The sequence below is a fragment of the Sesamum indicum genome, linkage group LG9 (assembly GCF_000512975.1).
Source record: "Sesamum indicum cultivar Zhongzhi No. 13 linkage group LG9, S_indicum_v1.0, whole genome shotgun sequence".
NCBI lineage: Eukaryota > Viridiplantae > Streptophyta > Magnoliopsida > Lamiales > Pedaliaceae > Sesamum > Sesamum indicum.
Window position 1 is genome coordinate 4,111,384 of NC_026153.1, and position 27,065 is coordinate 4,138,448.

At 36.0% G+C, this 27,065-nt stretch overlaps 5 protein-coding genes across 5 annotated transcripts in view; 4 read left to right on the top strand and 1 right to left on the bottom strand.

The window, feature by feature from the left end:
• LOC105170547 (cyclin-C1-2) overlaps nt 1–3,334 on the bottom strand; it is a 4,718-nt gene extending 1,384 nt beyond the window's left edge. Inside the window, exons 1-6 of the mRNA XM_011091349.2 lie at nt 3,180–3,334; nt 2,939–3,045; nt 2,399–2,438; nt 1,590–1,634; nt 921–1,039; nt 684–798 (exon numbers count right to left, since the gene is read on the bottom strand). Of these exons, the coding sequence (XP_011089651.1) occupies nt 684–798; nt 921–1,039; nt 1,590–1,634; nt 2,399–2,438; nt 2,939–3,045; nt 3,180–3,211 (458 nt within the window). The 5' untranslated portion in view covers nt 3,212–3,334. The remainder of the gene's footprint in view (nt 1–683; nt 799–920; nt 1,040–1,589; nt 1,635–2,398; nt 2,439–2,938; nt 3,046–3,179) is intronic.
• On the top strand, nt 4,197–7,330 carry LOC105170548 (cytochrome P450 82C2). The gene is made up of 3 exons (XM_011091350.2): nt 4,197–4,852; nt 5,432–5,860; nt 6,477–7,330. Exons 1-3 carry the CDS (start codon nt 4,328–4,330, stop codon nt 7,107–7,109), a joined length of 1,587 nt encoding a protein of 528 aa, XP_011089652.1. The 5' UTR covers nt 4,197–4,327; the 3' UTR covers nt 7,110–7,330.
• Nucleotides 9,138–14,483, top strand: LOC105170549 (DExH-box ATP-dependent RNA helicase DExH18, mitochondrial). Its single transcript, XM_011091351.2, has 3 exons — nt 9,138–11,776; nt 13,553–13,623; nt 13,896–14,483. Exons 1-2 carry the CDS (start codon nt 9,510–9,512, stop codon nt 13,605–13,607), a joined length of 2,322 nt encoding a protein of 773 aa, XP_011089653.1. The 5' UTR covers nt 9,138–9,509; the 3' UTR covers nt 13,608–13,623; nt 13,896–14,483.
• On the top strand, nt 15,587–19,005 carry LOC105170551 (putative ER lumen protein-retaining receptor C28H8.4). Its single transcript, XM_011091353.2, has 6 exons — nt 15,587–16,077; nt 16,868–17,067; nt 17,398–17,538; nt 17,634–17,714; nt 18,106–18,233; nt 18,771–19,005. The coding sequence occupies exons 1-6, from the start codon at nt 15,849–15,851 to the stop codon at nt 18,814–18,816; spliced, it is 825 nt and encodes a 274-aa protein (XP_011089655.1). The 5' UTR covers nt 15,587–15,848; the 3' UTR covers nt 18,817–19,005.
• Nucleotides 20,373–22,851, top strand: LOC105170552 (AFP homolog 2-like). The gene is made up of 2 exons (XM_011091354.2): nt 20,373–21,531; nt 22,105–22,851. The coding sequence occupies exons 1-2, from the start codon at nt 20,814–20,816 to the stop codon at nt 22,635–22,637; spliced, it is 1,251 nt and encodes a 416-aa protein (XP_011089656.1). The 5' UTR covers nt 20,373–20,813; the 3' UTR covers nt 22,638–22,851.

Genomic DNA, 27,065 nt, shown 5'->3' on the forward strand with positions numbered 1-27,065 from the left:
TACATAAGAACTTGTAGATCAAGTGTTTTAGTGGTAGAATGGCACAAATACATTTTATAGGGACGGCAATTCAAGTCAAGCTTCTCACTCAACCTAAGTTTTCATGCACTTCTATAAGGAAAGCTGGATAAGAATTGAAAAATCTGACAGAGGATGGTAAAACAATATAGATTTCCCTGTCACATTGATTAAGCTTACCCTCTTTAGATTCTAGAAATTCTGAGTGTTTGAGAATATATCCAGAGAGAAAATAAATCACGATGGTAGACTTTTATTTAGAAGAACTCGGAAGATCAAAGTTTCTTGGTTCTTCTGAAGTAAAAACTGATACACCCATCATTAGAAAATTGTACATCAGAATTGTGAACATGTGTTAAGACAAGAAGGAAACTTTAACAGAAAAACACACAAAATGTTGTGGTTATGAGATGGATAATTCCTACATCCACTGTCATCCCAATTTCTCTTACTAGAACAGAATTTTCATCAACACCCCTCAATAATATACATGTAGGCCACCTGAAAATATGGTAAAACTACAAACTTGCCGGTGCCAATAAAGTGTAACGCTGGATCAGGCTCCATGATCCAACACCTAGTTCATCATTTAAGGAATCATGCAAGTACACATCAAACATGACCATCAAAATACAGACATAGTCTATATCTGGAGATACACTTACAAAGGAAGCTGCCGATAAGGATGGAATACGATTAAGTAATAATTGAGAGCTTCCAAGACTTTCATTTCCATTTCTAGTATCTCTTTTATTTCATATCGGTACTTCTCATCAGAATCTGCAAAAGAGGAAAGGGGTTGCTCTTGCCACTTGTCATGCAATCCAAAAGTATGTATGGGGGAGAGGGAAAATAATTGACATTTGATCAATTATTAAGCATACCAAAGACATTGCACTTACATAATTTCTTGATGTAAAATACAAGAAGTCTTGCCTGCACTGTGCTTTCTTCAGCTTTTGATGCCAAGTACAAGCAGGTTGGAGCAACCAGACGAGGATCGCATTCCGTCATACTTCTCCTGAAAATAACATAATTTGATAATGCTTGAAGCAAGGGTCCAACAAGATGCTTAATCAACAACAGTGTCACAGGGCCAAAAGCTTTTGAAATCAAAATTTTCAAAGGAAGACTTTGGCAACAGCACAAAAGATGACGCTTAATACTTCATGATTTTCATGTCATGGTGGCACAAAAGGAAGAAGATGAGTAAATCAACTCAAAAGTATTTGGAATAGTTTATTGGTGGTAGTAGGAGCAAAAACATCTAACGACGATATGACCCACAAGGGATGACGTGTGACATTTGGCAGCAAGACGTTAAGGCTTGAGAATTTGAACTGCAATGCCTTCTCTAAATTCTAACAAACTTTTCACAAATATCAATTCAAAGGCTTTAATTCAGAGCATCCTCGTCCTGCATCTTAAGCTTTACAATGCAATTTAACTTTATGACCATCGAAATTAGAAGTCATCACCATATTTCTGGCATAAATATTATATTTTTAAGGTACAAAAGGAATTTTAAGCAAAAGAATACTACCGAATATTAATGCATGGAAAAAGCATACCTGACAAAAACACGCCTCATGTATGCAATGGCAGTAGCAACAACCCTGAGAAGTTAATCAACATGTAAGGGACCCTAAAACTGGTGAAAAATGCAGCTTGAAATGTGTATTTCCCACTTCTGCCACCTCTTGGTGTCATTAGCAATATGTCAAGTAAAAAGCATGACCTAAAAGTTTGGAATAAATCATATATTTCATAGGTAGAAATGCCAACTGATATTACTCGCCATTCCCACATGTATGAATGTTCTAGAAATCATGCATAGATAATTGCATTTAGATTTTGTCAAATTTTATGACAAGCATAAAAAATTTAGCCCAACCAATTAGCGGCAGTCTAGGATATACAGAGTCTAGATTTTGTCAAATTTTTATGACAAGCATAAAATTGAGCCCCACCAACTAGCTGCAGTCTAGGATAGAATATTGCTTTCTTTGTCCTTGTTTTCTTCATTATTTTCCTCCCTAGTTACTTTTTCTTGTTCAAGTGTAATCTTGCTTGGTGATAATGGATCTTAAGGCAACATCGGTAATTTCAAGCCCTTTGCATCCTACAAAAGAGCACTTTGCCTCATCGTGTACATTAAAAGTTTCTCTACTTCCAGTGAAAGAAAAGATCAAGCTTCAATGGCTCCAATGTCCGCTCCAATGCATAAAGAAATCGAGATGCTTCATATTCTTCCAATCCCTTTAAACTTACCAAGAGTATGTGTAGGGTGATGGTGATAGAGATGATCTTTATCATCTTTTTGCAGGAAAAATGTAAAATGCATCGCAAGAAAAGCTGTGAAACAGAATGAGAATCAGACCTTTGCCGCACCTTCACATTCTGAGCCAATCTTGTAATATCTGACCAGTTGAACGTTAAAAAACAAAGGCAAAGGTTAAGGAATGAAATTGAAGGATGGAACAAATACCAAGATTTCCCATAAACTGGACATGACTATGACGTCGTTCCCGTTACCCATTAAATCTTTATATTATATGTGGCAAGAAGATTGACAGATCAAGCCAACACAACTGACAGAAAAATCAGAGAAAGTTCATAAACAAATGACAACAGAATGGCGGGAGAGGAATGGCACTCAAAGGGAAATCATTGGAATACATACAAGAACAATACGATAATTCTCAGTAAACAACAAATATTAAAATTACAGAACGTAATGAAGTTCATAGATATTCAGATTGACAATCAAAACCAAGAAAAGAACTCCAAATTAATAAATAATTAAGTAAAAAGAAGAAAAGCACTCATCATTCTTTGTTTTCACTCTTTTCTTGGACATCTCAAGAAATTGAAGTATATTCCTTTAACAGCAAAAACCCATATACAAATATAAACTTACAATTCGCCATATGCAACTTGATGAGCTTGAAATCTTCAAGAGTGATTCCCCTCTCCTTATCCAGTGGGTGCACAACATCTACCTCTTCTGGGTCCAGAAGTTGTTTGCTAAAATTTCCAAAAGAACAAATCAAAGCAATTAACCAAAAGAGAACTGCAATTAAACAAAGTAAAAGTCTGCGCAGAAACAGAGAACGAATTCAAGAACCATATAAAAATGGGCAAACCCATACTCAACTAACCTGTGAGATGAAGTCCAGAAATTGGCAGCCATGGTACAACAGATGAACGGGAAATTGCGCTAGGCCTCACCAAACATACAACAGTTATATGGACAGGTATGTGCAAGAACAAGAATCGCGGGCGCATTGGATTTCTATTTAAAAATTCCGTAACTTTTTCTTTTTTTTTATATATTTAATGTGTACATACCGTGTGTTAAAAAACTATATTATTTATTTTATATCAGATAAATTTTATACAAATGATATTTAATTTTTATATAATTTTTAAGTAATTATGCACATACATACAATTTAATAAGTTAATAATTATAATAGTTAAAATCCAATTACTCTATTAAGAAATATTTAAAATTCACCAATATTTCACAATATATAGTTTTATTCTAATATATAACCATTCAAAAATTCGAAATGTTAATCTTCAAATCTTTCAATTGGAATATAAAAAAAGAAAAATTGAATACCAAATCACACAAAAGACAAAGCAAAAAAAATAAAGGGAAAATTACAACTACTTGATGTTTGATATAATTATGTATACATTTTGTTTAATAAATTACGAATATTTTCTTAATTTTGACTACTGTTTAATAATTAGCCCAATCCATTAGGTTTCCATCCATTTTTATGATAATTGATCAAAACACCCTTGTGGATTCAAAATTATAATTATATTTATTGTTTTAAAAAAATATTTTTTTATGGAATAAGTGTTTATATTCTTTTTTTATAATTTTAAAAAAAAAAATCATCCATGCCATTCTATTTTTTTTATAAATTTTTAATTTAAAAAAAAAATAAAAAATACAGTAAGAGTAAATTCGACAATTTCATACCTGCATTTAAAAATTACATAATTTCATCAAATATATTGGGAGAATATTTATAATTTTTCGAACAACGAGAGAGTATTCATAATTATATTAAATTATAGGGTGATCATTGTAATTTACCCAAAAAAAAAATTATGCTGGCTTGAGCATATTTACCAAAAATAATTGCACCGTCTAACCTCAATCATCGCCGTCATCATCATAATGAAAGAAGCCCCACCTCTTGATTTCTCCGTAAACCCGAGTCTTCTGCTTGGAGTCCAAGTCAACTGCAAAGTCGGAAAATTCACAGAACAACCTCATCAGACTTGAATGTTAACCACACCACCGTTTCAGAAGATGAACAATATTTTCACACATCTATTAGCTCTTTCCGGCCTTTTAGCTCTACTTGTGCTGTACTCTTTATGGAGAAAAAGTCCACAAAATCCCAAGGTAAATTCAGCGCCGGAGCCATCAGGTGCTTGGCCTGTCATAGGCCACCTTCACTTACTAGGAGGCAGAGTCCCAGTGTACAGAACTTTAGGAGGTTTGGCTGATAGATATGGGCCCGTCTTTACCGTTCGTCTAGGAGTACACACAGCACTGGTGGTGAGCAGCTGGGAAGCTGTCAAAGACTGCTTCACGACCAATGACAAAATCTTGAACAAAAGGCCAGCTTCTAGTGCCGGTAAGTACCTTGGCTATGACTATGCTGCCTTTGGCTTCTCGCACGGCACGTACTGGCGTCAGATGAGGAAGCTTGTGCTGCTGGAAGTGCTCTCAGCCCGGAGACTGGAGAGCTTGAAGAATGTTTGGGAATCTGAAATCCACACCAGCATCAACGAATTGTACAAGGTAATTACTGTGAAACGTTGGAGCGTGCAGTTTGAGGAAACTAGCATCAAAGTTACTTAGATGTGAATAAAACCATGTAGGAGAAAGATTTACCTATGTTTTAGAGGAGTTATTTATAGTGCATAACACATGCTCTTCTGCCTTATAGAAACCAGCTTTCTTGAAACATTATCTTCCTAGTAATTATAAATGTATGATTCTAATTTATTGCTTATATAAAACAATAAATATCTTCATTCAACTTGATTTAACCAATTCATGAGTAAATCAACTCGATCCAACTTGCGACGAAACATCATGGTACAGCAACAACTCGACCAATTATTGTGATCATCCAAACGGGTTTTGACTTTTGAGGGCATTGCTCCCTGTCTAAACAAGTTGGGCACTGGAGGAAATTAGTTTGGCATACACTCTACTGCTAGAGGTGCATTTTTTTTAATTTACAAAAAAAATTCAAACGCTTGATAGATGGTTGTCTAGTAGAATTGTAATACAATTCTTAGAGAACCATGAACAATCACGTATTTTTGTCTTTATCTATATGTTTCAATTCTGTCTTTTCCAATTTCCTAACAGAAGCATTCAGGCAAGGTGGTGGTGATCAGCGAGTGGATTGAACGGTTAACTTTGAACACTATCGTGATGATGATAGCTGGAAAAAGATACACGGATAGCACGCAAGGTGATGAAACGGTGGAGGCTCGATCTTTCAGGGAACTCATTAAGGAGTTTATGTACATATCAGGACAGTTTGTTGCATCTGATGCAATTCCATTTCCACCATTGAGATGGATGGATTTTCAGGGGCATATCAAATCCATGAAGAGGATCTCAAAGGAATTGAGCACGGTTTTTGAAAGATGGATCACTGAACATGTCAGAAGTGACTGTAAGAGTAGGTTGGGTAACGAGCAAGACTTCATAGACGTGATGCTTTCAACAATTGATGAGAAGTTCACGAGCTTTGGACACACGCGTGAAACTATAATCAAGGCAACAGCATTGGTATGTTTTACTACTTTTACTATGTTTATATGCCTGAACTGCAACATCACATGCAATCTTTACACAGTGCGAGAAAGAGATTGTAAACTGGGCCAGCTTTTGTGCCATTGTTGTCAATCTGGTCACTTGTTGTAGATCCAAGAGCTATATTTTCAGACAAGAGTCTCTAGTTTTTTCTCACACGCCTTTAATTACCAAAAATTAGAAATTTTTCAGTAACAAACTGTGAAACTAAAGTCAATTTGGCATGATGGAGTTTCAGATAGGTGAAGGAGGGAATACTGGAGTAAATCATTGTTCTTAATTCTTGATGGAAATATTACAGTATGTTGTGTAAGTGTCACAGTAATCCAACTCAAATTCACTACACTTTCCACCCAAAATTTGTATGGATTTGCCGAAGGGGCAGCCTTTGACTTTGGAGACTAGGAGAATTACATCAGACAAGTATCCCTTGTTATGTGGAGGTCAGTGGAATACGTGAGTCAATGGTGCTCTAAAGGAGTTTGCTTTGCGCTTCTAGTTTTTGTTCTTTCAGATATGTAAGGAATGAGCAACGTATTAGAATGTACATTTCTTCTACGCATTTCTGTTTCTTACCACTTCCACCTTCCAGAACCTCATCTTGGCAGGCTCCGACACCACATCAATCCACTTGACATGGCTCTTATCCCTACTACTGAACAACAGACAAGTTATGCAACAAGCCCAGGAAGAGATTGACATGAAAGTAGGCAAAGAGAGGTGGGTACAGGAATCTGACATCAAGAACTTAGTCTATCTCCAGGCCGTCGTCAAAGAGACATTGCGCTTATTCCCGCCAGGGCCTCTATCAGTACCACATGAAGCCATGGAAGACTGTTGTGTGGCTGGCTATCACGTTCCTAAAGGCACCCGTTTGTTAGTCAATGTGTGGAAGTTGCATCGAGATCCCAGAATTTGGGCAGAACCGGATAACTTTGTGCCTGAGAGGTTCTTGACAAGCCATGTGGCGGTGGATTTCACAGGCCAAAATCATGAGTTCGTTCCTTTTGGTTCCGGCAGAAGATCTTGCCCGGGGATCACATTTGCGATGCAAGTTACACATCTAACACTCGCTCGTTTGCTCCAGGGATTTGATTTGGCAACACCATCGAACGGGCCTGTGGACATGACGGAAGGCCTAAGTATTACCCTGCCTAAGGCAACCCCACTGGAGGTAGTTATTACACCACGCCTGTCTGACGGGTTGTACCAACACCGTGGGTGACACTTGAAGGGTTTGGGAGCCTGTTGATTCTGAGAAATCCCCACCATACATTAGGTGTGAACCCACTTAATGGATGATGGTGATACCTCGGGATCAATGGCTCCTCGAACCAACAAGTATTTATGCAAAACTAGGTATTATGTGTACTACGTTTGGCTTGAGCAAGTATATGTAGCTAGGATCATTACATCATAGTCCAAAGGGTAAATTCGATATTCGCCCTTGTGTTATAGAAAAATGCATAGAACCTACATATGTTAAAAATATAGCCTAAAGAACAGTTATGTTTTCATAAATTCTGCGCAAAATCCCCTTTAACAGAAGCTGTATTTTAATCGCATTTAAGATAAAATTTTAAAGTAAGATGTAATTCACCCAAACAGCAAAAGTTTTTAGGAGGGAGTTGGTTTCCCCAATGCTTAAGTTATATAAATTGATCTTATAGCAAGAATCTTTGTATTAAAACTTTTTACATGTAAATAAAAAACTATGGAGGAGAAAAGTTTATTCATATTGTAGAAAAGGAGTTAGTTACATTGTATGGTACTATATGCTATTTTTCCTTGTAAAGGAACAAGCAAGACTTCATAGACGTAATGCTTTCAACAGTCGATAATAGATTCACACGTTTTGAACACACGCCTGAAACTATTATCAAGGCAACTGTATCAGTATGTTTTTACTACTTTTACTATGTTTTGTGTTTGCAATTAAGAACATGACAGACAATCTGCAAATAATGAAAGGAAAAAGTTTTTAACTTTTATCCAAATACCGTGAGTAAATTCGAATATCACTAAAAGTTAATACACAATTCATCAATTTACGGGTGTATACGAGCCAACTCATAATACTTTGACTCAATAAAAATCGGAACTCATATATCTAACTATGTTGATCGGTGATCAAGTTGAATAATATTTTGATAAGCTCTTGCCCAAAAAAAAAAAAAGAGTTTTTCGTAGCCAGTGAAGGGCGCACTCTTTAGTACTTCTTCTTTCAACTTGAAGAAAGTCCACGTGCGTGACTACAATATAAGAATGCAATATCAATCAGAACTTGCCCTCTCATGCGCCACTTTCATTTGCCAGGAAGCCAAATCCCAGTATACTGAAATTTAGGAGGCCTGGCCGATAAGTGCATGCGATTTTCGCCTTTCATCTGGGCGCTGGCTAAAGTCTAAAGACTGCGTCACCACTAGTGACAAAATCTTGGCCAAGAAAATAGTAATTTTATTGTTAATAGATAATTGTTATAATTACTGATTAATAAATAATTTATCACTAACAAATTAACATTATATATTTTTTTGTTTACAAACTTTCAGTTAAATCTATACAATGACGAACCGAAATAATTTTGATTTTTATCGAATTAAACCGAATATTTTTTATCAGTGTTCGGTATGCAATTTCGACGTACTGAACTTTCTATTCGATACGATTGATCGAAATAAACACCCTGATTCACCTTCTTGCATTGCCCGTACTGGCATGAGGTGCCGAAGCTTGTAATGCAGGAAGTGCTCTCAATTTGGAGACTGGGGACGTTGAGGCATTTATAGCAGTTGGAAATTGAGGCCAGCATAAAGAAAATATATGAGGTACGTACTAGAAGAAGTTGAAGCGTGGAGTATGAGCCAATTTTTATGAATATTATAACTAGCATCAAATGGTTTTATAGTTTTTCACATGGTACTATGTATTAACTGCTGAGAGGGTTTTAAATTTTTAATAAAAATGCGTAAAACTGTTTAAATTTCAGTTGTTTCGCAATTTTACAACATTTGGTCCAAAAATAGGTTTAAATTCAAGTATTTGTGTGATAAATTTTCTAAATTAAATAAGAACTATATATTTGAATAAAAAAGAATAAATTCTCTTTAATTAAAACGCGTAAAACTGCTAAAATTTCGACTGTCTCATAATTTAATTAAATATTGATTCAAAAATAAGTGTAAAGCCCGTCATTTGTATGATAAATTTTCTAAGCTAATAACTACTACGTTTAACCCAAATTTAAATACAGAACATATCTGTCCAATTCTTTACCAGAATTCGAAAAAATGCAAGACCTGTAGAAAGTAGAAACTAGAACCAACCGTTGCAGGGTTTAGGGTTTTGGATTATTGAACACTCACCATCCTTTCCCTCTATTCCATTTTCAGTAATCCTATTTTCTTGAAATTTTTCCGCCAGAATAGCTGGCCTTAATTTTCTCCACCATCAATCCGCCTTCAACCAGCGCCGCCGCCCCCCGCTACTTCGAGAATCTAGATCCCGGCTTCAGAAATTCAACTCCCTTTTCTACGAATTATGTGTTATAGGCCCCTTTCTTCTACTCTGCTATTCATTTAAAGAACGAATTTTCGTCTTTTCTTGTTTCGCTGCTCGGTTGTCAATGGCGAGAGGCCCTGCGAAGCGGTTGCTTTATCTCTATTCCTGCAAGCAGAACTATCTTTCGGGGGTTAGAAATTGTCTTTCCACTCGTTTTCTCCATCATTCTCAGCCTTCAAAATCGCAAATTTATCCTTTCCCTTTCCCGCATGTCCCGAAGAAATTACAGTTACCACCACCCCACTTCACTCAGTTGACGAAATTTTGCATTTTCTTGGATTTTCATGGGCATTCGTTGTGTACCCTGTCAGAAAATGAGAAACCCGTTTTAAAATCAACGGAAAGCATTCAATGTAAAGCTGATCATGAGGATATGATATGCAACCCTGAAACTGAAACTATAGTGTCTGAGGATGAAAGATTGAATTTTGCAAAGATAGCAGAGCGCGATCCTTTGGAAATATATAAAGAGCTGAAGGATACCCTGAAAGCTGAAAAGCAATCCCGGAGTGATTGGGATGCTTTGAATGAGATTTTTAGGTGTTTTTCCAGGTCAGGTTGGGCGTCGAACCAGGCTCTTGCTGTATATATTGGTTCCTCTTTTTTTCCCACAGCAGCTCATAAGTTCTGCAGTTTTTTCTTAAAGAGATGTAAGACGGATCTAGTGAAGTACTTGGCGTCTCTCGGCCCAGGTCAGGAGGCTGAGAAGTTTTTGTTCCCTATTTTTGTCGAGTTTTGTATGGAAGAGTTTCCAGATGAAATTAAGAGGTTCAGGAAAATGGTGGAGTCAGCTGATATGACAAAGCCGCATACTTGGTTCCCATTTGCTAGGGCAATGAAGCGGAAGATTATTTATCATTGTGGTCCGACTAATAGTGGGAAAACGTACAATGCTTTGCAGAGGTTTATGGAGGCAAAGAAAGGTGTGTATTGTAGTCCTCTTAGGTTGTTAGCAATGGAGGTGTTCGATAAGGTGAATGCACTGGGGGTTTACTGTAGTCTTCTCACAGGACAGGAGAAGAAGGATTTCCCGTTCTCAAATCATGTTGCCTGTACTGTTGAAATGGTGTCGACAGATGAGTTGTATGATGTGGCTGTTATTGATGAAATTCAAATGATGGCTGATCCCTGCAGAGGTTATGCTTGGACTAGAGCGTTACTCGGGCTAAAGGCTGATGAAATACATTTATGTGGTGATCCAAGTGTTCTGAATGTGGTTAGGAAGATTTGTTCAGATACTGGGGATGAATTGGTAGAGCAGCACTATGAAAGGTTTAAACCTCTTGTCGTTGAGGCAAAGACCTTCTTAGGAGACCTGAAAAAAGTGAGGTCGGGAGACTGTATTGTTGCGTTCTCAAGGAGGGAGATCTTTGAGGTTAAATTGGCAATTGAGAAATATACAAATCATCGTTGTTGTGTCATATATGGCGCCTTGCCACCTGAGACTCGTAGACAGCAAGCAGCTTTGTTTAATGATCAGGATAATGAGTTTGATGTCTTGGTTGCAAGTGATGCCGTAGGAATGGGTTTGAATTTGAATATCCGGAGGATTGTTTTCTATAACCTTGCAAAGTACAATGGTGATAAAATGGTTCCGGTTCCAGCATCACAGGTGAAACAGATTGCTGGAAGAGCCGGTCGTAGAGGAAGTCGCTATCCGGATGGGCTGACAACAACCCTGCATCTAGAAGATCTGGACTACTTAATTGAATGCTTAAAGAAGCCTTTTGACGATGTTAAGAGAGTGGGACTCTTTCCTTTCTTTGAGCAAGTTGAGTTATTTGCAGGGCAACTCCCAGATATGAAATTCTCCAAGCTTCTTGAAAAATTTGGTGAGAATTGCCGGCTAGATGGTTCTTATTTTCTGTGCCAGCATTTGCATATAAAGAAAATTGCAAATATGCTGGAAAGGATTCAGGGATTATCTCTAGAAGACCGCTTCAACTTCTGCTTTGCTCCAGTCAATATCAGGGATCCAAAAGCGATGTACCATCTTTTGAGGTTTGCTTCTTCATATGCCCAGAAGCTTCCTGTTAACATAGCAATGGGCATGCCCAAATGTTCTGCCCGCAATGACTCGGAGCTTTTGGACCTTGAGACTAGGCATCAAGTGTTGTCAATGTATTTATGGTTGTCTAATCACTTTGAAGAGGAAAGGTTTCCGTATGTTAAGAAAGCTGAGACAATGGCTACAGACATTGCTCAGTTATTGGCTGAATCACTCATCAAGGCAAACTGGAAGCCAGAATCAAGAAATGCTGGAAAATCAAAGCCACAAGAGAAGGAAGATGGTTATGAGAGGCCAATGTCTCTAATTAAATTACGTGAAGGGTAAGTCATTTTAGAGTTTGCTTTTCTTTCCTACATAAGTTACTTGGATTAAATTGTATGTTTCAATGCAAAAGAGTTATCTAGAAACTCCCTTCTTTTTGTCCATTTGAGACGACAAGCCTGTTATTGCTAGGTATTACATGAAGCAGCTTGTTAATTGTTGAGAAGTTCTGATTGAATTCTCAGTGCTCAGTTCTTTTCACCTTCCACCAGAAGTGGGAGAGCAGGATTTTTATTTTTTATTTTTCAACTTTGGTGCAAGAGGAGGGGAGGAAATCTGAAAGTTCACTTTTTTGTCGTTGTTTGCCTATTGTATTTCATACAAAACTTAAAGACATGCGAAAATATTTACAAAACTACCCCAGTGTCTTTGACTAGCAAAAAGGTAAATAATTGCAGTTCCTTAAAATTATCTGGTTGTGTCAATGCATATATACAAATTGAAGTACTACAATTATCTGGTCTTATCATTTTATGTTTCTTGAACTGTTAAATGCCAGTTCTGTTGAATTTAACTTCACCAGTTCAGGAACTTTCAATATTGATATTTCAGGTCATGTTGGATTATGACTTTGTGAACACATTGATCTGACCTGATGGTTTTATGTGTCGGAAACATGAGTGAGCTTGGAGGCCCCGAAGTTTTAGAAGAGAAAAGAAAACAAAAGTATGCATCACACCTAGAATCCCATGGCCTGAAACTTGGTTCTGGTTGTCCAATATAACCCTGAGAATCATTCAAAAGATCAGTGAAATTCAATTGTTTGATCTCCACTAACAGGTGGAATTGTTATAACTTATAAGACTAGGTGTAGGTGCCAAGAGGTCCTAAATAGTCAAAGCCAAAACAAAAGCATCGCTTCTGGTTTTCCACCACTGCTCTTGATGAGGCTTCCCTCTTCTAGGAAAGCACCATAACAATGTATATGTGCATCCCACAGCTTTGGTAGATAGATTATCAGGAGTGCGAGATAGTTTGTCATTGCAAATTGGATATGTGTAATAGGTGATTTATTTTCCAAGCAATTAGTTATAGGCATTGGGCGTGCCAATTTTTCCACAATACTTTGTTGAGGTTTTGACACTATTTTTACACTCTAATGCAAATTGTTAGCTATCATTATAGTACCGGAAATCTTGAGGGTTTTGTGGTAGAGTTGCTTAGTATCATTTCACTGAGTAGTATGGATGATATCCTACTTAATGTGATCTTGAGGAGGTGTAAATGTTGCACACAGCACACGTAGTTTGGACAGCGAAACACATAAACGTGGGGGTAATTGTACTGATTTTCACTAAAGTTCGTTGGCTGGATAATGAGCTGTATATTTTACTGTTTTAAATGAAACATAATTGGTACCAGGTCAGAAAACTCCAAAGGGATCATTTTCACTGGGCATGTTCATGTTGTTATCCAAGGCTGTTGGGTTCTCTTGAAGAGTGTAGATATGTTGTATTATTTGCCTGAGAGAGGAAATAATGTTTGTTTCGGTTCATAATTTTTCAGCAATGAAACGTGCTCCTTTCTTGATTTTCAGTTGGGATGACTTTATTTCTGGGAATCGTTTATAGGAAAGCTTCTTTTTGTTCTTTATTACTCTTGATCCTATCTATACTTTAGTTCATATATTCATGGAACAAATGCCGTCTTCACTACCGATCAAGCCTTCTTGCTTTCATGATATGGTTGTCTGCCTAATGCATGCATTCTGTTGAAAGAAAAGGTTTACCGTCATACAAACACCAAATTCAGCTTTGACTTTTTTTGTTTTTCAGAAAAAGGCATGAGAGAAGTGAAAATGCAGAGCAGCTGGAGAAAGTAACTGCATGAAATCCTGCTTATATAGGTAAAAATACATCCCTTGCGTCTCTATCTTCTTGTTTTCTATGGTGTTTGGATGAAGCTTATAAACTCTTTAAAACATCTTATAACATATTACAAAGTATTTGGTAATCTTTTTAGGGGAAAAGAAGCTACTTATAAGCTCGAAAAATAAGATCTTTAAATAAGCTTTGCCAAACACACTCTATGTATTAGAAATACATAGTGGTGAGGTAGAATTGTTGAGAATCATTAGGATCCCTCCTTCAAATATTTACTCTTTATAGTGTTTTGCAGGTCATCCGAACCTTCACATGTGGGGACATTATGCTTGGTACTTTCTTCTTTATGCGCATCTGAACTAGAAAGATGTATATTCGGAGACACAAAAATAGCACACAAGATCAGACGAGACTGCCGCAGGAAACTTCAAAATGATTAAGTAACAAATAAAAGGTAGACGAATCTTCAGGCCACTGTCAGATTTGTTTGCGTTGGAGGCGGGACAGCACCAAGACCGACTCTTCTCGATTCTGCACGAAACTCATACGTCTCTACAGTTGTGATGCATGCTCTGGTCACAGTTCTGGAAAATTTTCAGATGTTGAAGTCTTGTACGGTTATCCACGGATGCAACTTCTTGGTCAGCCATGAGATCTTACAGTCGTATTCCGGTTCTTTTTAGTGTAGTTTGTTGAGGGTCTGTGTCGCTAGAGTTGACATTGGAACTGAAGTCGGGGAATCCTCGTCTCGTCTATTGTCTCACTGTGATTTATGCATATCTAGCTACATAGAACTCATTGACACTCATCTATGAGGAATGGAGACTGGATGAAAGTGAAAAAAATTATATTGATTCACGAATCTATCGCCAACGATCAAAGCCGGTAAACAGCCCCTTCAGACTTAATATAGGATATTGTTGTATCCAAAAGTTTCTTCTTCTTCTTTTTTTTTTTAATTTTTTTGTAAGTGAATTGATTATATTTACATCATGAATTTTAATCATTAATATACTCCAATTATTAATATGAAACATTTATGACTAAACAATAATTGCTACGACAGTATATCAACAATTATCATTAAAGTATATCAATACACATACATCTTGAACTTATGAATCTTAATTTCACCAATTAAATTTGAATTCATATCAAAATGTATTATGAGTAGTAATCCTCGTAATTCAGAATATGTTAGGAATTGTAATTCCTACAATCCAGTAGTAATTAGGAGGGATGATTCTTGTATAGGAACTTAATTGATGTTGTTGCAAACCGAATTTATGGTTATTAGTAGTCTGATTAATTTCCTTCCAATGTTGTCAGAATCAATAAAATGCTTCACTGTATAATGAAATAGGCTAAATTATCAAATTCAAAATTCAAAAATTGCCATCCTTCTATCTTAAATTTGTTGCTCTTAAACAAAGAAATGGCAGGAAGACGAAGAGACAGATTAATGAGATTTAGTACAATTGATATACGTGACATTCCATAAATACAGAATCAGGAGTCCAAATTACACAAATAATGTTTGTGTTTACTTTATCACTAATTATATGTCATCCCTTAACCTTAATTGTTAGGTAGTTCGTTATATTCATATTGATAATTAGTATATAAATTATTACAATAAGTATATAGATTATTATAATTATTAGTTATTCAAATCATGTTGTAATTATAATCAATTTTTCCAAGAAGAATTATGAGGGTCGAAATCTGAAAAAACTTTCTGTGTAATGATCCTTATCTATAGCAAAAAATCCAAAAAGTCTCCTACTTTTGATGTCCAAAATTCATTATTCATATACAGATTTCAAAGATTAAAATCAGATTTTATACCATAAAATAAAATTATCAATTAATCCAAAAAATATAAAATAAATTATATTAGTATCCTTTAAAATTATATCTAAATAAGTAAATATATTGTATATAAAAAGCATTGCTCCATATTCAATAATAAAAGTTTACAGAAATACCGGTAAACCAAATATTTCTAAATTTGACGTAAACGGGAATTACTTTTGTATTTGATCATAATTAGAAGGGGTGTAAAACCAAGAAATGTATGTCCGAATCAAAGGGCTAACGTTGCAGTAAATGTCCAAAATGAAACGGCAAATGCAATTAGACTCCGAATCAAGAAAACGTAATCACACCACCCGATTGCATGCCTTCTTTCCCCAAACTATATTTTGGCAGAAAATTCAGATGATAGTTATCACATACTTATAGGGGAATGGGGAGGAGGAGGACGGCGGCGGCTCTGAGCAAGGTTCTTGCATGGGTGCGGCGGCGGTCGGCCAAAGTGAAGACGTTGCTGGTGGTGGCGTTTGCCCTCTGCGCTCTGCTAGCGCTTAAACTCCTGGTTAAGAATCACGCCCACTTCTTCGTTGTCTCTGAAGCTGTACATTTTGCTGGGATTTTGGTCTTGATTTATAAGCTCACCACTCATAAGACTTGCTCTGGTAAAATTCTGCTTCTGGGATTTGTTGTTGAGTGATGGGTTCTACATAAAGTTCAGATCTTTTAACTCAATTTTTGTCAGTACCCATTTATTCATTTATTTTCTTTTTTCTTTTATTCTTTTTTTTTTTGGGGGAGGGTGGTGGTGGTGGGAGGCGTATAAATACATATATTTATTTCTTTGAATAATTATTATTCTTTTATACGAAGAGTCAAAGGTGGAATGAGAATGTGTATGTATGCTTTGTGCCGGTTTTCTTTCTTACAAAAAAGATTTGTTTTTTTTTGGGTATGAAAATAATTATTTATGGTCCAATTCCACAAAAAGGCCAACCAAATATGGTATCATAAGTTGATAAATTATAGAATTGAAAATTAGCATTTTGAAAATGGAACCAAACAAGACTCAATGGAGCTTCAAGGTTGTGACAGAAATATCAGAAAAGATACACAATTTTTATCAGCAAAAAGGCAATTGCAATATGAATTCTCTGTTTGGTAGTTGTATTATAGTTGTTCTGTCTGGATTTTAACATTGACAATGTCAACTACAAAGTCTTCATTAAATTTTACAGCAGAGTTCAAGACATCCCTGTAATGATAGGCAACATTATTCTTGATTGTGTAGCCAAGGATGCTAGTATGAGATGTCTGGCAGACATGAATTTGAGTAGTCTGGGCAGAGTAACATGAGATGCTGCATTTTGTTCTGCTTAACAATCCCATGTTGCTTGTCACATTCACTTGCATATACATTCATCGTCTTAATATCTTCGTTTTACTGGTTTTTAGGCCTCTCATTGAAGACACAAGAGCTCACAGCTATATTCTTAGCAGCAAGATTATGCTGCAGTTACTCTATGGAGAATAACATTCACACCTTTCTCGATTTCTTGACGCTCATGTCAACTTTGTGGGTCATATACACGATAAGGTTCAAGTTAAAGTCAACCTACGTCGCAGAGCTAGACAATATGCCCTTGTATTATGTGGTAATGATGCATGGTCCTATGTTTTCTTTGTTATTATTCTGGTGTGAGAACCAATCTTTTCAGACCTCGGATAGTTCATGGAGTCCAAAAAATGGCTAAGTTAAGGGTCACTGTTTCGACAGGTTAAAACACCATCGAAGGAGTGACTTCATTATGTCTATGTTTTCATGGCGTACATCTTCTAATTTAGATTTAGATGAACATAACTGAATGTTGTATTAATGTCTGAAAACTTTGAGGAGATTTTGGTTTAAGGAAAAAAAAGCATGGTCTCCAGTTTGCGATTTTCCTCTGTTGTAAATGTTAATATTTCCTTCTTGCACCTGATAGGCTGTCCCATCTGCGATTCTAGCCGTACTCATCCATCCTTACACACACCATGCACGTCTTGCTCGAATCCTTTGGGCGTTTGCTCTGTACTTGGAATCCGTCTCTGTGCTGCCGCAACTTAGGATGATACAGAATACAAAGGTCACAAAAAACATCCTGTTTTGTCTGTATTTTGCAACTTATTAATACTAGAGACTGATGTTAATTTTCTTTCACTCTTCTTTACTTGATTGCAGATGATTGAACCGTTTACAGCCCATTACGTGTTTGCACTCGGTGTTGCAAGATTCTTGGGTTGTGCTCATTGGATCATTCAGGTAAGAATCAGATGATCGTTCCATGTTTCTACCATCTGATTTGATCCGAACTGAACAACATATTCTAGATATAGAGGTTGTTTTGATGAGCTTGTAAGCACTTTAAAGCATCTTATAAAATATTTAGGAGCTTATTGTAAAGTGTTCGACGAGATCTTTTTTTAAAAGAAAAAGTTTATTAGATCCAAAATAAGATATTAAGTCGTAGTTTATTTTTTAAGAATTCTTTTACAAAATTGTCATTAGTAACATCTTTTAAGCTCCATAATTTTTATTTTATCTAAATACGTCATGAGTTTTATTTTTAAAATAAGAAATTATAAGATGTATGACCTTATAAAAAATAGCCAATTTGATGTATCTGAACCATCCATTTGAACTCAAATTATAGGTCTATGATTCTGCTGGAAAGTACTTGTTCCTTGTCGGAGCCGGATACATTTGGCTTCCTATGGTCCTGCTGGCTGAAATCGTCCAAACGTTCATCTTGGCTGACTTCTGTTACTATTATGTGAAAAGGTAAGCTCCTAAGTTTTTTGACTAAGTTCTCAAGTACTGTCTTTGTACAGTGGGATAGGTCTGGTCATATTTGAACCAATCATATGGTGAGTACAACACTTAGCAGTCTGATTAGTGTACAGACTAATCACATGGCTATAGAATTATACTTTGTACATGAGTGGTTTTGATTCAGCCAAATTTGATTTTGACTATAAGGAAAAAGACCCCTCCCTCTTTGCTAGAAATTACAGTCCTGTCCTTTATTATCTAACTTTGACTAACGGAGTGACTCCCTTCCTAATTCCTATAGCAGACTTGATGGAATTTCATGGTATCATCACTAAGACATCATAACTTTCAAAGATGTCCTCGTATATTTTGACAACACTGTCAAAAATATGACCCAAATTCCAGCATGAGGTGTTTGTTTGTACTCCTGAAACTAGGATATTTTGGAATTTTGTGTAATTACTCATAGTAACAGGGAAGAACAATGTAATTTAACTCTTGTATTATCTCTAACAAGCTTGACTGTGCTTCTGTGTGATTTTGCAGTGTCGTGAATGGTCAACTTATAGTCAGCCTGCCTTCGCCCGTGTAAGAATATATATTCGTCAGAATGGGAGATTGTACGATTGTTTTTCAAACTCTTTGATTGTCCTGAACGATAATAGGATGAATTGGGTTTGGTTGGAACGAGTTGCCCTGTGATTTTGCAGTGAACTATAAAGTAAGACATCATATATGTGTTGAATACTAACGATGCAAGAGATGCTTGATATGTCATTACATTATGCATGACAGGTTTGGTGAATACATTAGGAAGGTGTCTTGATCGCCTTATCCTTTCATAAAAAAGTTTGGAAAGAATTCTTGTCCAAATCAAATTTGATCGAATTAAATCACTAATATATATTGGTTATTTTTTTTTTAATTGTACACCAATCACACGGTAAGTGTATTACACTTACCACATGATTGGTTCTGATTCAACCCAATCGAATCCGAACTGAAGTTTCTCAAAGTTTGGTGGCCACATGACTGCCTTGTACACTCACTAAACTATTTTATGATACTTTTTTGAGTTTATAAGTTATTATATAGTTTATATTAATAATACTTTGAAAAATAATATTACAAATTATAAAAATAATACACTTGCATTTTGTAAGATTCTTTTGTTTAAAACGATAAATAGATTTTAATTTTATTTTTAAATCTTAACAAATTTATTAACTTTTAATTAAAATAATTAAAATTTATGATTAACTAAAACCCCTTGAATTTATTTCCCTAAGAAAGGGACGTCATAAAAATATAAATAAATACCACAGAATCCCTCATAAAAATAATAATAAATAAAAATCACCTTAAAAATGAAAGGATGATCAACCCCATGAATTTTTTAAAAAAAGGGTAAATTTTATTAATGTCTTTTGACGCTGGGTTTAAATACACAAACATTTTATATTTTTTGTAAAATTATATATACACTCTCTTAGTGGGTATTAATGTAATTTATTTTAGGCGTGATTGTATAAATTTTTGCCACTTAACGAGTTACTTATAATTATAATTATATAATCAAAAAATATATTTTATAATTTTATAAAAATATATAATATTTGTATATTTGAACTTAATCTCAAAATATATTAATTAATTTACTCTTGAAAAATAACAAGACAACTCTATGAGGCTGGGAGATAATGAGTTTATTTTTAACAATTTAGGGTCGTATTGCTATTTTTATTTTTATTTTTTAAATAGAGTTTTTGTACTATTATTTATTTTACTTATTTTTCCATATGGGGAAAAATATGTTGTAACTGAAAATACCTCACCGGCACCCTTGATTGGATAAGCGGGCCCACCAAACCACCGAGATACGTGTCGCGGTTGTACTCCGCCACGTTTTGTGACCTCCAGAACTGACAACGACGGCTCGAAACCGAGCGCCACATCACATCTATTCCCCACGTGTTCCCGTCCCTGAAAACTCCGCGCCAAACATCAACCAGAGCCTCTTTAATGCCAACACGTGTTGTGTCCTGACCGCTCCGGAGCAGGTGGCGCAGGAGCACCCTTACGTGGCGAGGCGGATGCATGCAGGCGCTCCTAATTCTGGATTAAGCGGGAGACTAGAGGCCACTAATTTGGGATTTGGAGGGGGCCTAATTCCGTACTTAACTCCTAGCCCGTTATCTTAGGTGTCAACAGACCGGCCTGTCCCCAACTCTCCTCCCTCCACGTGGCGCAAGCCCGCCTTCTCTCTCTCTCCTCAGTCTTTTATTTGTGTTGGTGTTGTTCCCCCGACGTTGTTCAAACCTAGTCCAACTAAGGGAAGAAAGAGAGAATCTTGAGAAGAAATTGTGGATTCTTGAAAAGGGTTGGGGAGGAAAGACCGAAAATTGTTCGAGTTCATTTGGATTTTTGAAAAGGGTTGCTGGGAGAAAGAAAGAGAGAATCTTGAAGTTCAATCTTAGGTTTTATTTGAGGAGGAGTTGTGAATTCTTGAAAAGGGTTGTGAGAAAGATAAAAAAAAGGAGGGAAGATCATTGAAGTTCATTTGGATTTTTGAAAAGGATTAGGGAGAAAATGGAGGTTTTGAAGGTATCTATGGAGAAAGAAGAGGAAAAGGGGGATGAATTTGAGCTGAGTTTGGAGTTGTCTATAGGTGGGAGCTATGGGAAATCAGAGGATTTAAGGGGGAAAACAAGTGAGGAAAATGTGAACAATTGTGGTGGGATTTCATCAAGATCTGATTTTTCTTGCGGTGTGGGGAATGAGAATGGGTATGAATGTGTGGATCTGCAAAGGAGAAGGGAGATTCAGGCGTTGAGAAGACAAGAAGCCCGCAAGAAAAGAGAGGAGAAGCTCAAGAAATCAAGAGTGGTGAATGGGGTGGGATTTGTGGAGGATAAATTGTTGTTTGAGGCTCAGAAATTTCAAGGCAGAGTTCAAGATAGAGAAATTAGAGAGAGAGATGGTTTTCAAGAAGAACTAGCTAGAAAAAGGGACAAGAATTATGGGACCCATAATGAGGTTGTTGCAAATGGCTTGAGTCTCTCCTTGTTCACTCATGACAACAAGATTCACAGGGAGAGGGACTGTTTGAACCCAAAGGTACAACACATGCCTCCTGGGAATGGATTTGTATATCCTTGTGTACCTCCATTTTTAGCAGATTGTGATTCAGAACATAGTAATGGGATGAGTGATCGTGGGAATATGAGGACGACAACGACAATGTCCAACGGGTCGATGGAACGTAGTTCTTCTGCTGTTTCTGATTACCAGAGCACCTCCCAGAAAGGTGATTGTGTGTTTTCTTTCTTATATTGGGAATGTGATTTATTGCTTTCATTGCTTTCTGTTATTTCAAGAATGTGATGGTATTGTGGGAATTGGGCCGCAGTTAGTTTTACTTGAATTGGACAGCTCTGGTAATGAGAAAAGTGTTATACTTGCATAGTTTATGCTGATGTCATGAAATTTCTTGGAGATTCTGTGTTAATTCTTAAATGCATAGGTTACAACAGAGCTTAGTGCTTCGTGTCTAAAAGCAAAGAGCAAATTTTCACCAGAATCTTCAGACATTGAGGAATAAGCTATTTTGTTTTCGAAGAGGAACTAAATCACATTTGTTGGGGTTTTTCCACAAACAGCCTTGCTTCGATTCAGTCTTTGTTGTTGAATGTTTGTCGAATGTAATCTACATAGGTTGCTTACCAATCACATGAACAAGAATTGTCCAGTTGCTTCCTTGCTCTGAGTCTTTCCTCCTCCCATGGACATGGCAACCTTGAATTCATGTTGCACTGGATTAACATTGTCAATGTTGGATTAAAGCTTATGTAATGTGGTATTGATGGTTGTTCATTTTTAGGTGGGGGGAGCAACAGCGACGCAGGAAGCAACTCAAGTCCCTTATTCTCGCGCGCGAATCTCAGCATTTCCACTAACGCATCGCATCACCTCGAAAGCAACGGTTCATCTTCTCAGACAGAACAAGATCGAATTCTTGCCGGAGTGCCGGACCACCACGCCAAGGTGGCTTCATCAAGAAATCCTCAGCCAAGCTGGAGCAAATTCACCGGCAACAACCATACCAACAACGCTTGCTCATCGTCTGAGAAAGAAACGAGCGGCTGCCCGGTCGATAAGCCTCCAAAACTACCAAACGAAAACCTCACTGCAGCTTGTCTCGCACGAATGCCATGCGTGTCGGCCACAGGAAACGGACCGAACGGTACGACAGTAACTGGATTCTTGTACAAGTACACAAAGACGGAGGTGAGCATCATGTGTGTTTGCCATGGCAGCTCGTTTTCACCAGCCGAGTTCGTGGAGCATGCCGGATGTGTGGGCGTATCACACCCGTTGAGGCACATCACCATCGTCCCGTCAGCCTTCCGATAACTAGCAATTCTTGAATGCTATGATCTTCTTTTTGTTTTTGGTTTCTAGTTAAGTTGTGTAGGCACATATCTATGGTAAAAGATGAAGAGTTTTGGAGTACATATTGTTGAGCCTTTTTGTTTAGTGTAAGAAATAAGATGTTACTGCACAAGGAGTAGGAATTTTTTCATGTTTTTTACTCTCCTCTTTTTAAACGGTAATTAAATAGATTAAACGGTGCAAATATGTATATTTAAATATATTAATTTGGGCACAATTCAATATAAAAATAATTTTTTAACTAATTTAAATATATTATCGTTTTTACCCCAAAAAAATATACAAAATTGAAAATAAAAATATAAACAAATTCCATCGTACGGGCTGAAATTTCAGTCAACGGTTCATTTATTTATCTTTTAGCATTTTTGGAAGGATATTATTTATTCTTCAGCATTTTTCAAACATATTGAAGGTAAAAATATCTGATAGAGTATATATGGGCCAAATATGAAAATTTCTCATTGGTATAAGATTATGTGTATAGTTTTTTATTTAGAATTAAATATTCCATTAAAATAAATCAATAAAAAGTAGTAAAGTCAAAGTGTGAAGAATCAATGGTTAGAATATTTAAGATAGATTCAAAATTAATAAATTTATATTCCAACTTAAATGCAAAGCCCAAGTTAGCAAGTGCAGTGGCTATTGCATTTGCTTGTGTTGGCGATATGGTAAATCTTGTTTTCAAGATGTATTCCAATTTTGAATGTGGCTGTCTGGATTGAATGGCACAGAGAGAATGAGAGTAAACCATTGTGTAATAGAAAAGTCACCAAATTGATCAATCTTAATTGGAATGACAACACATGGGCAATGAAGGAAGGATCCAACATGGGGGACTTGTGGAGCAATCAAAGCTACATCATATTTGAGTATCCCTCCACACCCATGAATATGATGCCCCCTGTAATGAGCAACAATCATCAGTCAAATTAGCATTAGTCAAGTATTTTTGCAAAAAACAACTTTAACCCACATTTTGTTATCTGAAAATAACAAAAATCATGAGCGGCTGATGGTGGAGTGCGGGCCATTTTCAAATTTAGGTTACCGAACGGGGCTAATCAAAAGAAAGTTGGCCTGTTACAGATCCAATCATTCAATATGCCGCAGACATAGTTTTAGTGACCGTTTAGTCCTGTGATTAAAGATTAGTGATTCTTTACCTGGACGGTGAGGTCAGGGTCTCACAATTAATTATATGTTAGTCTCCTTTTATAATATATGTTGTTTCTTTATTCCACCTAAAATCGTTGATTGATTTAGAAATATTGTTATACTGCATATCGAATGTTGAAATAAGTATATTGCTTGCTTTGGAGACATTACTGTGTTTTTTTTTTTAAAGGTCCGGTTTGATTTTGCATATTTTTTAATAATCATTTTTTGATCTAATGCGTTCAAAACGCACAGGTCCAATACATCTAGGCATCGTTCAAGACTTGGGCCGAAGCGAATGCAAATTCTGAAAAGGAGATCCACAAAAAAGGCGTTAGCACTCCGACTACCAAGTTAGTATTGGATTTGAGATTGAATAAAATCAAAAAGTAAATAAATATAATGTAAAATTAAAATATGGTGAATAAAGTTGATAAAAAGTGCAAGAACACGTGATAATGTGCTTGTAGAATGCTTAGAGAGCGAGAGAAATGGTTTAAAGAGTAAGAGAGGTGTGAATGATGTAACGAGTGTCGTCCGAAGTGTGAGACAGGTGTTAAGAAGGTTTCATAAAGGTGTGGGAAACGTTAGAGAGCGTCTCCATATGGAGGAGTAAACCTGTATTTATAGGGGATGTCCCTCTGCGATGGGGCTGTGCACGTTTCCTTCATTCTCATGAATAAGTGAATAAGGGACGTTTGGATAAGCCATAATATGTTCTTATTTTTCTATTAATCTTGCTGTTGAATGTTATCTATGAGTTGGAAGGACCCTTCATCAACGAGAACTCCTAACTGCTAGGGAGTTCTAATTGTCAAGGAGTCCAGGGCTTTGAGGGACCTCATTTGTCTGCAAAAATATTTAATGCATAGAGCAATATTATCAACACAAAGCTAAAATAACGAATAGATAGGGATAGGAAACGATATGATCATGTTGGCGTCGGAGCCAGAGAACACGGCTTTGATACCACTGTTTGGTTTTCACCCCATATTGAGGAGCCCAAAATTACCACCAAAGACAAACAATTACAATCATCGTGGGTTTTACAACCCTTAATAACATAAACCCTTACAATAATAGTAATACAAGAATAAATAAAATATAACATAATGAAATACAAAACGGTAATAGGCTCAGGGAAGCGAGATCAGGGGGAGGAAGCATACATCTTCATCGTTGGTAACCCATCACCGGTTGTACCAAGAAACTACGGCCACAAAGGCATAGAACCACTTCTCAGAAACCCACTCAAAAATATCATAAAGAAGGAAGAAGATATGTTCTTCTCTCTTTTTCTTCCTATTATCTTCTTTTCTTTACAAGTAATATAAATAGAGAAAAAGAATTGAAGATGAGAGTGAGGTAGACGACAATTTATAAGAAACCGAGGCAGAAGAGATGAGAAACGAGGAACATAGAGAGAGAGGACAGAGATCGGTTGACTTGATAAAATGAGGGGGAAGGGGAAATAAATTTGGGGCTAGGGTCTTTAAGAAACCAGGTCACGGATCGGGTTGGGTTTGGGCCATCCAGATGGTGGGTTGGGCTTCATATGGGCCTACCAAAAATAAAAATAGTTCTAAACCATTGTACAATACAAACCTTAATTTATTTGAAATTTTTTAAAAAATAAAGAACTATGCTTAATAGTTTTCGGTTAGAGTTTATTTGGTTGGAATGGAAAATCAATGTACAATAAACACTTCCATTTTGATTGGAAATAATCAGTGGAGTGAGTAAAATAGAGTGTACAAATTTATTTTCTTCAAAGTATTAAGCATAAAAATTAAATATATAACGCTAAAAAAGCAACCATTCAAATTTCAATAAATATAACAACAAATTTTGTCCCATGACGATGACACTATACGTTGTAACAAAATAAAAAATCCACTCCTTAATATTATAATTGTAGTTTACACATCGACACTTTATGGATATAAAGAAAACTTACACAAACACTAGTGAGATAAAATTATATTGACGCTTCCTTAGGGAATGCACTTGTAATTTTACAGTAAATATAAATTATTATGTAATTAGATCTAAACCCCATGAAAATACCTATGTAATTTACCACTTTTTTCTCATTTTCTTGATTTTTGCTAAAAATAACTATTATTTATCACGTTGTTCACAACACAACATTTCTTATTTTCTGTTTGAAAAAAAAAAGTTAGAAGTAAACTTTTTTTTCCTTGGAAATCAATACACATTTTTAATTTCAGTGTCATTTAAGTCATTTTGTTATAATAATTAATGCTTCCAAAAAAAGATCCTCATATATTTCATTTTTTTTACTTTAAATATTTATTTAAGAAAAAATGAGCAAATTCTCTTAGAGCTTTTCAGTGACGTAAAAGCTAAAAGTTGTTAGCAACATTATTGTAAGAGTAGGTAGTTAAGATTGACATAGTAATAAATAGAGTCCATAAATAGTAAGTTTCTGTTTGCTCAGGGGTAGTTTGGGAATCCAAAATCCATTCTATTCCATCATTTGTGACAAGAAACACATAATAGCAATTAAGGAAGCACTTTATCATTTTTATAGATGTTGATATTGACAGATCAATTTCTCCAATGCCAGCCCAACTGCATCTCATTTTCCAATAACCTCCCCTCTACATTTCACCATATTTTACCAAACCCCCCCTTATTTTCTCTTTCTCGTGACTTTTTTATCCCTCCCTTACTTTCAAACTTTCCTTATTTAACCTTTTCTTTTTACCCTCATTATGGTCGTTCTTTGATTGAAAGGCCAGTCAGTATGATTAATTTTTTAAAGGGTCGCATCTTCCTCTCAGTTATACTGATTCTATTATATTTTTTAGATTTATGGGAATTGACTAAAAAACAGTGAAGGTTTAGTTTTTTAAAGGGTTTAAATCAGAGTTAAGAACAACTTAATCGAGCTGATAAATTATTATATAAACTTTTTTTATGATTTTATAACATAAATATATTAATTACTTTTTGGACTATTGAACGTAAAACTAGAAATGATGACGATAAAAACTGTCTATATTTTAGAAAAAGAACATATAAGTTTGTTAAAATACATCTCAATGTTTTTGATATGGAGTAAAAGTGAATGGAATGTTGTATGATGCTATGGTATCATACAGTGGTTATCGTACCAAAGTGTGATTGACACGTGCTAATTCTTAGTTAAAGTATATAATTAAAATTAGGGTAAATTATAACAACCTCTCATAAGTTTTGGCA